Source organism: Leucoraja erinacea, chromosome 5 (genome assembly GCF_028641065.1).
Source record: "Leucoraja erinacea ecotype New England chromosome 5, Leri_hhj_1, whole genome shotgun sequence".
Taxonomy (NCBI): domain Eukaryota; kingdom Metazoa; phylum Chordata; class Chondrichthyes; order Rajiformes; family Rajidae; genus Leucoraja; species Leucoraja erinaceus.
Genome location: NC_073381.1, coordinates 44326296 through 44336555, shown reverse-complemented (window position 1 = coordinate 44336555; position 10260 = coordinate 44326296). Strand labels below are relative to the sequence as shown.

Genomic DNA, 10260 nt, shown 5'->3' with positions numbered 1-10260 from the left:
GGCAAAGCTCCATAGTCAAGTCCTCAACATGGTCAGTAACAAAAGTTAAGTAGAAATCCAGGTAAGTAAATCATGCACAAAAAGAACTAATTATTCTTCCCCACACCTTTATCCCCTAGCTGATCTAAAAGCATTCCCCATCATTCATGATTTGGTGGACAGGGTGAGAATGACAGCATTTAACAGAGGCATTTAGCCAGGTATTGTGTATGTTAGTTGGGATATTACAAGATGTTTGCAAGTCCACAGTTTGGAGTATTGTGTTCAGTTTTGGTCACCCTGTTATAGGAAAGATGCCATTTCAATTCTGGAAAAGTATGCGGAGAAGATTTACAAGAATGGTGCCAGAACTTGAAGGCCCCAGAGATCGAAACATAGAAAATAGGTGGTGAAGGAGGCCATTTGTCCCTTCATTGGGATCATGGCTGATCATCCACAATCAGTAACCCATGCCTGCCTTCTCCCCATATCCCTTGATTCCACTAGCCCCTGGAGCTCTATCTAACTTGCTTTTAAATTAATCCAGTGAATTGGCCTCTGCCTTCTGTGGCAGAGAATTCCACAAATTCGCAACCCTGGGTGAAAGTTTTCTCATCTCAGTTTATTCTCCTTTTATTCTTAGACTGTGGCCCCCTGGTTCTGGACTTCTCCCAACATTGGTAACGTTTTTCCTGCATCTAGCTTGTCCAGTCCTTTTATAATTTTATATGTTTCTATAAGATCCCCTCTTATCCTTCCAAATTCTAGATCTAGGATGAGGTTGGGCAGGCTCAGATCTTTTTTCATTGGAGCACAGGAGGCTGATGGGCAATCTTATAGAAGTGTATAAAATCATGATGGGCATAGATAGAATGGATGACCTACCTTCTTCCTAGTTAAGGAAATCAAAAACTAGAAAGCATCGTTTCAGATGAAAGGTGAAAGATTTAAAATTACTTGGAGGACAACTTCTTCATCTGAAACAATGCTTTCTGGTTTTTCAATGAGATTGCCAAGAATTTGAACATCTTTCCACCATCTACAAAATATTTTTGTGAAGCACTATGGAAAATCCTTAATTTGTATGGAAGAGTGGCGCTTAACTACAAGAACTTGACATCATTGACAGCACTCAACATACCTTACACTCCACCATTGTACAAATGGATGGAAAAACACGTACAATTTATGTATAACAACCAAATCTTTAATTCCAACATCAATCCTGTAGCAACTCTAACTGGAAGATCAAAGGCTGTAGGAGCATTACACCACAAACTACATCTCAACTCTCTTTGTCTAGGTGGCGTGACCAACGTTGCAGCGGCCTCTGCAGTCCGTCTGTCTTTTTTTTTGTCACCGTTGAATGTATAGTTTTGTTGTGGTTTATATTGTTCTTAGCTGTGTATATGTGGGGGACGGGGTAAACTTTTAAATCTCTTCCCTGTACGGGTGACCCGACCTTTTGTCTGTTGGGTCTCCGTGGTCGTTGGGGCCTAGCACCATGGAGCGGCCTCCAACCGGAACGACCTGAGGGCTCCAGTCGCGGAGCTGCGGACTTACCATCGTGGGGCTGGCCTGCTTCGAAGCGCTGAGCGCGGTGGTGGTGCACTGCTGCGGCCCGACTCTGGAGCTCGGAGGCTCCAGCCGCAGATCCGGTGGATGGTGACATCGGGAGCTCTCGGGTCTTTGATGGGAGACCGCCCGCCAGGGCTCCAACAGTAAGACCTAGAGCAGGGCCTTACATCGCCCGGCGCGGCCTTAATGGCCGCGGGACTTTCCATCGCCCGTCAGAGGCTTTAACATCGGGAGAAGAAATGGAACACAGGGGAGAGACAAGACTTTGCCTTCCATCACAGTGAGAAGGAGATTCACTATGATGGATGTTTGTGTAAACTGTGTTGGCTGTGTGGCTTGTTGTATGACTGCAGAAACCAAATTTCGTTTGAACTTCTTTTGAGGTTCAAATGACTAAATTTGTATTGTATTCAAAACAGTTGGGTGAGAATTGAATGCTGCCCTTGAATTATGTGCAGTATGAAGAAATATAACATTGGAGCCAACATGTGTAATCTTGCAATAACAAAGATATTCCTCAACTTTGCAATTTGGATTTACATCTACTTTTCAGATAAATCAAGTACGCATGTCTATAAAATTTTAGTGGACCAATTTAGTAGTCTTAAGTAGACTGCAAGAACCGCAACAAGAATCGCCAGCAGGAAATTACGAAGCCTTGTACAAATACTCTTGCTGGTACAGTTAAAAACAACTTTTGAACTTTATTTTTCCAACTCTAGCTTCAGCCTAGGATTCATCCGCCAATTTTGAAATTTAGAACCAAATCAACAATGACAATTGACATACTTCAAATGCTATCAAATTGAAGATAAACTGCCCACAAACTTGTAGGCATTGCAAAATGTTACTTGCATAAACATGAATATTGCTTCTGAAGAATTTACTTGTCCCTGATATATACTAGTACAACGCCAAAGCTTTAATAACAGTATTTGCTTCTAAGAGAACACTTCAGGTAAGCAAACTTTTCAGTCACTTTTCTAGCAGCAAAATTAGGTCTGGTGTGCGATAGATACCTATTTCTGTCTCATTTCCTGCTTAGAATCTGGAGGAATCCAGAAAGCACGAGTAAAGGCGGCAAACTTTGGGAAGTAATTGCCTTTGGAGCAGCATAGGCAAAATTTCACATTTGTTGATCACAGGTGACTGATATTGAAGGCAATGGGATGTCAGTGCAATTGCCTGTTGACAGCTGTTAAAAAAATTCTTCCTCAGACATCTTCCAAATCTCTTACTCAGCACAACAAACCAACACTAATTCTCAACACCAGGGTCACACGAGGATGTGTTCTCAGTCCCCAACTATACTCCCTGTACTCATGATAAGTTTACAAATGCCAAACTGCCATGTGCTGGATCACAATCAATGATGGAGACACAGGAAGGAGATAGACAATCTCTCCCTCATTGCCAGCAAGACAAAGGAGCTAGTTAATGACTTAAGGAGATGTGGCGGAGTACATGTCCCAATCAACATTGATGGTGCCAAAGTGGAAAAGGCTGAGAGCTACAAGTTCCTTAGTGTTGATATTACCAACATCTTGTCATAGACCAAACATATTGATGCAACTTTTTGTCTATTTCCCAAGAAGACGGAAGAAATTCTGCATGTTTCCAGTGACTCTCAAGCTTCTAAAGATACACAATAGAGAGAATACTGCCAGGTTGTAGCAACTTGATTTGGGACTTTAAACTGTGTTGAATGTTTGTTTTGTTATTTATTCTATGTTACGACTGCAGACTAAACCATTTCATTGCACTGAAAGTAGCTAATGTAACCCCACTTTTTAAAAAGGGAGGGAGAGAGAAAACGGGGAATTACAGACCAGTTAGTCTAACATCGGTAGTGGGGAAACTGCTAGAATCAGTTATTAAAGATGGGATAACAGCACATTTGGAAAGTGGTGAAATCATTGGACAAAGTCAGCATGGATTTATGAAAGGTAAATCATGTCTGACGAATCTTATAGAATTTTTCGAGGATGTAACTAGTAGAGTGGATAAGGGAGAACCAGTGGATGTGTTATATCTGGACTTTCGGAAGGCTTTCGACAAGGTCCCACATAAGAGATTAGTATACAAACTTAAAGCACACGGTATTGGGGGTTCCGTATTGATGTGGAAAGAGAACTGGCTGGCAGACAGGAAGGAAAGAGTAGGAGTAAACGGGTCATTTTCACAATGGCAGGCAGTGACTAGTGGGGCACCGCACGGCTCAGTGCTGGGACCCCAGCTATTTACAATATATATTAATGATTTGGACGGGGGAATTGAATGCAAGTTTGCGGATGACATGAAGCGGTGGAGGGGGGGGGGGGGCAGTGTTAGCTGTGAGGAGGATGCTAGGAGGCTGGCTGCAAGGTGACTTGGATAGGCTGGGTGAGTGCGCAAATGCATGGCAGATGCAGTATAATTTGGATAAATGTGAGGTTAGCCACTTTGGTGGCAAAAACAGGAAAGTAGACTATTATCTGAATGGTGGCCGATTAGGAAAGGGGGGGATGCAACAAGACCTGGGTGTCATGGTACACCAGTCATTGAAAGTAGGCATGCAGATGCAGCAGCAGGAAGCGAATGGTATGTTAGCATTCATAGCAAAAGGATTTGAGTATAGGAGCAGGGAGATTCTACTGCAGTTGTACAGGGTCTTGGTGAGACCACACCTGGAGTATTGCATACAGTTTTGGTCGCCTGAGGAAAGACATTCTTGCCGTAGAGTGAGTACAGAGCAGGTTCACCAGACTGATTCCAGGTGTGTCAGGACTTTCGTACGAGGAAAGACTGGATAGACTCGGCTTGTACTTGCTAGAATTTAGAAGATTGAGGGGGGATCTTATAGAAACTTACAAAATTCTTAAGGGGTTGGACAGGCTAGATGCAGGAAGATTGTTCCCGATGTTGGGGAAGTCCAGAACAAGAGGTCACAGTTTAAGGATAAGGGGGAAATCTTTTAGGACCGAGATGAGGAAAACATTTTTCACACAGAGAGTGGTGAATCTCTGGAATTCTCTGCCACAGAAGGTAGTTGAGGCCAGTTCATTGGCTATATTTAAAGAGGGAGTTAGATGTGGCCCTTGTGGCTAAAGGGATCAGGGGTATGGAGAGATGGCAGGTACAGGATACTGAGTTGGATGATCAGCCATGATCATATTGAATGGCGGTGCAGGCTCGAAGGGCCAAATGGCCTACTCCTGCACCTATTTTCTATGTTTCTATGAAAAGCGCAATGACAATAAAATTGAATCCAATCCAATCTACACCATGTTGCCTCAGAAAAACAAGACAATAAGTGCAGGAGTAGGCCATTCGGTCCCTTGAGCCAGCACAGCCATTCAATGTGATTATGACTGATCATCAACAATCAGTACTCCGTTCCTGCCTTCTCCCCATATCCCTTGACTCCGCTATCTTTTAGAGGTCTGTCTAGCTCTCTCTTGAAAGGATCCAGAGAACCAGCCTCAACCGCCCTCTGAGGCAGAGAATTCCAGACCCACAACTTTTTCCTCGTCTCCATTCGAAATGGCTTACCCCTTATTCATAAACTGTCCCCCCCTGGTTATAAACCTAGCAACTAACATAATCAAAGACTTGCCCCACCCCAGCCATTCCTCCTTACTCCCGTCTAGCAAAAGATACATTAGATTTAAAGCATGCACTACCAGATTCACTCCCACTGTTTCTGAATGGTTCTTCCATTGGCTTTGGTGCACTCCAATTCATCTCCACCTCATTGTGGACATCGAACTATGTCTTTGGAACTGATGCGTTAAAATGCTGAGAACTAGATCCTGCACTATTTATCTTCCCAACTGCTATATTTTACATGAGTTTGACTTGCTTATATTTATGTATACCATCTGATCTGATTGGAGACAAGCAAAACAAAGCGTTTCACCTTACCTCAATATGTGACAATAATAAACCAAAGCCCACATTATTTGGTCTTTTGCCGTGAGGAAGGCTCCTTACTATCCAGCAAAATCCCTTTGTTCCTCAATACTCCTCTGGGATTGCCCATTTATGGCAATTAATGGAGGGAACGGATTGGGTCTGTTCGAGAAAGAACCAGAGGCTCCCATGTGCTTCCCACATTGAATGGAGGTGAAGAGAGACTGGATGTCCATGCTCAAGAAGAGGCAATTGTGGGCCTAGGAATTGGAAGCTGAAGTGGTGAAGAATCTTGGATGTATGTCAGAATTAACTTGAACATTGTATACCCACAACCATCATTTATGCATTACACGATTTTGGGTGCTGTCTGAATTAAGTCTGTATGTTCTCCCTATGACCGGGTGGGTTTTCTCTAGATGCTCTGGTTACTTCACACATTCCAAGGGCATGCAGGTTTGTAGGTCAATTGGCTTCTGTAAATTGCCCGGTGTATAGGATGCAAGATTAGGATAACAAACTATTTTACAAGTGATCAGCTGTTGCAGACATCTTCTGCCATGTATGAGCTCCATTCTTGGTGAGATTTGAATGATTGAGTCAATTAAAATGACTGAGTCAATTAACCTGGTATATCTATACATTGCCTGGTTGACCAATGTTTTTTAAAAATGTAACTATATTGCCAGGCAGTCTCAGTCCCAAGGTGCTGTTTGAATTAGGTACTGTTCCATGGAACAGAAGCACGTCGTAACCTGGGGAGAATTTGTAGGGTGCCAAAGGGCAATATTTTAATAATTTACTCCTCAAAGGTGAAATCCTGTCAATGAGTCAAGTACCTGCCTTACCATTAAGCATGCTTGAATATTGCCCATCGGAGACCAGAACTAGATTACTAAATATTGTTTTACCAGAAGATAGACACAATGTGCTGGAGTAACTCAGCAGGTCAGGACTCTTCTGTAGACTGAGTTACTCCAGCATTTTGTCTATATTTGGTATATACGAGCACCTGCAGTTCCTTTCTACACATTGGTTCTCCCAGACTTTCACTAATTATTTCCAATGCATCGTTCAATGAATATCAAGTTTTGCTAACCCAACATTTGAGCCGGCATGGTTTAATGCCATACTTCCTTCGCCAAGTGGTCTTCTGGCTCAGCAACAAGATAGGTTCCAAGTGCACAACTACTGCCAAACAGCACCAGTTTCCACATGCTAATCTACCACCAATTCCAATGCGTGCTCTTTTGTTGTGGCACAGAGCACTTTACTTAGCTAGCCATCTCAACAATGGGCTAAATGCAAGACAACAGTGACAAGAAACAAGACCTAAGCACCTCACATTTAGTAATTTGCATAAGAAGGAACTGCAGATGCTGGAAAATCGAAGGTAGACAAAAATGCTGGAGTAACTCAATAGGAGCAGCAGCCACCCCCACCTGCACATCAGTCTGAAGAAGGGTTGCCGATTTCCTTCGCTTCATAGATGCTGCTGCACCCACTGAGTTTCTCCAGCATTTTTGTCTACCTTAAGTAATTTGTAGTTAATTTAGAACATGGAGTAATAACCTTCAGCAATCAATTCACTGACGTTTAATACAGAGCCAAACCCCAATTCGAATGGGCACCATTTGGAAATATGAAGCACTTTCAATAATGATTCCAAAAGTGAAACATGGTTAACTTTCAACAAAATCAACAATCTGCGGAACTGAAGAACCCCACCCACATCTGTCTGACACTATTTTTGAAAAAGAACAGCCCGGCTTGCAAAAGATTCTGGATTAAGCAGTTGAATCACTTCCACTAGTGCTGAAGCTCATATTTAATAGCAAGTTAGCAATTCCTTAAGGGAAAAGAATTTTGAGATGACATGCTTGTCAGAAGATTGCTGGAACAACTTGCATCACAGAGAACTAACATTGTGAAACACCCCGAAGCACATCATTGAAGGTCACAAGAATTTAAAGAATAGGAGACGTAAGCCCGTCAGCTTCAGGCCTGTTCTGCCATTCATGATAATGGTTGATTTAATACATGAAACACCATTTACCTGTCTTATTCATCGGCTATAATTAATTTTATGTCCGGATAACAGAAATAACTGTTCTGAGTACAATTACCGACGGCCTCCACAACTGTCCAAGTAGAGAATGCTTAAAGAATTACCATTTCTGGTGCGAAGAAAATATCTCTTGCAGGTACTGTCAAGTCTTGCGGCAAATCTACATGTTTTGTGATCACTTTACATTCTTCACAACGACAAAGAGCCAACCCCATTTAATCTCAGCAAACAGATCTGCATTACAGGAACTATCCTGGTGAAAATTCAGTACATTTCATTGCATGTAGGTTTTATGGCAATATTTCAATTTCCAATACTCCAGACACTACTATGGCTGTATGCAGGTAAATATGTTTATTTATTGCTCATATTCTATGTCGCTCTTCTAGGGAGATGCTAACTGCATTTCGTTGTCTCTGTACTGTACACTGCACAATGACAATAAAGTTTGAATCTGAATCTGATCTCTTCGAGGTCCAGCATCATTTTATTCAGAAATCTTCACTTTTGCACTCAACTGTTACAATAAAAGCTAACATACCATTTGTGCTTCTAAGCCTGCTGCACCAACATGTCAGTTTTGTTACTAGGCCATCCACGTCCTTTGACCATGAATATTTCCCAATCACTCAACATTGAATAAAAAGCATGATTCTTTCCCTCCCAAAGTGGATAATGTCACATCTTTCCAAACTGTACATTGCAGTCATGATGTTGCCATTTAAACTAGCTTATTCAGCAAAATTAGTCAGAGCCAGTAAATTACAATAAGGAAAGAAACATTAACATAAAGCAGGTTGTATTAGCATGAAGTTGAGGGTGGCAATTGGAGCAATGTCTACAAAGATCAAGGCAAAGTGGTGGGGGCAGGTGGGAGAGGAAAATACAAGAAACAACATGTCAAATTATCCAATACCTGATCCAGACAGGGTAATACAATGAGAATGATTCATTGATTTTCTGATAGGCTCCAATCCAACAAAACGAATAATCATGCAACCACAATTTAGAAGCACAATTGTTCTGAATAACATCCTGAAGTGTTATGTTAAATTATTTAGGCTAAACTTAAAGTACATGCCAGGGCCTTAAAGCTTTGACTTGCACCAACTCGCAACCATGTTCCATAAGATTAGTAGAAAAATGGTGCTTTGCACGTTTCATTTGTGACAAAACACTGAAATTAATCCAAACATACATGAAACATACAACTGGTGGAACTCACACGCCGAAGTTAATGTTTTCCCCATACAAGATCGCAGCCACAAGCAGGATGTATTAATGTTTTCTACAACTGATTGTTCATCCAATTACAAATTAATACACTGAAGATCTCAAAATTTACGGATTAACATTAAAACGTAATCTAAATTCACTGTCCAGTGAACTACTAATTTATTTACTGTCATTTTTCTGCGGAAGTATACTGATAAGTTTGATTGGCTTCGATGTTACTCATTTATGAAACAAAGCATTTTACTCACTGAAACAGGATGTCCATAAGCACTTTCGCTACCAATATACTTTTGGAATGCAATCAATGAGGCGTATGTGTTTTTTTTTTAATATTTAAGAGAACAATCTAAAGTAATATTCAAACATCGAAAAGATGCTTAGTTTCAACATTAATTTAAAAACAATTCGATTTTAAATTAAAGCCTGGCAACATTGTGTATTATAAATTACGTCTTCAAAGGATTTTTCAAAAAATAGTTAAAATCATGCAAATGCAACACATATGTAAACAATCATACCAGAAGAATTAAGAGTACCATACAGATACATCTGCTATAAAAATGCACCACTCCCCCTTTCCTTGCAGAGAGGCCATTACAATGAATCGCGCTGTCTTTGGACAGCGGCTACAATAAGGATAAGGCCTCGACTGTGTCCCCACCCTGTCAGCCACCCATATTCACACCGCGGCCAACCTAATGAAAAGATTAGGAGCCGCTCCCCTCCCCATTTCCACAATATTCTTCGCTGTCACCAGCTCGCATCTCTGCCCTTACTTACCTATAGTAGAGATAAAAGTGGTGTTAAAGGCGTCGTCTGAGAATCTGAAAAGCACGCAGGTTTTGCCCACGCCCGAATCTCCGATCAGCAGCAGCTTGAAGAGCAAGTCGTAGGTTTTCTTTGCCATAATCTGTCGCTCCCTCGCTCTAGCTGCTAATAATTGGGGCGATGAGAGTTCTTTTTAAACGGGAACAAAATGGCGCCTCTCTCTCTCTGCCCGTCTCTCCCTCTCTCGCTTTAACACCAACGCTCCGGCTGCAACAAGTTACCAACCATCAATGTCCATGGATCCGGCCGGAAAGGCGCACACACACGGGCGGCTAACCCACCAACCGGTCCTTCTTTAAACTTTCCTTTCTTCCCCCCGTTTAACTTCGCGAAGACATTCGGGAAGCAGAGACGAGCTCATTCAGCGTCAACGTCAGTGCAGCGCTCGCCCGTCCGTCCGTCCGTCCACCCAGCCAGCAGCCCGGCCGCTGCTGTTGCTGCTCCCTGCTACTCCCTCCTCCTCCACGCCTTCTCGCGAAAAAAAAACACACCCAGCTCAGCCCAGCCCGCTCCGCTTGGCTTCGCTTCCCTGCGCTTCCCCACCACGGCTTCAGCGCCTACCGGAAGTGCTGGCCAGCACCCAGCCAGGCCTCCGACTGGTTGCTCCAGCGACCGGGGCGGCGCCCGGAGCCCGGCCCACCGGATGCGGGGGCGGGGACGGGGAGCAGGAGAGCTCTGGT

The 10260-nt window shown here is 42.7% G+C and overlaps 1 protein-coding gene across 1 annotated transcript in view; it reads right to left on the bottom strand.

The window, feature by feature from the left end:
* The window catches only part of rab10 (RAB10, member RAS oncogene family), a 44612-nt gene extending 34560 nt beyond the window's left edge, over positions 1–10052 (bottom strand). Inside the window, exon 1 of the mRNA XM_055635478.1 lies at positions 9533–10052. Within this exon, the coding sequence (XP_055491453.1) occupies positions 9533–9659 (127 nt within the window). The 5' untranslated portion in view covers positions 9660–10052. The remainder of the gene's footprint in view (positions 1–9532) is intronic.
* Between the last annotated feature and the right edge of the window lie 208 nt (positions 10053–10260).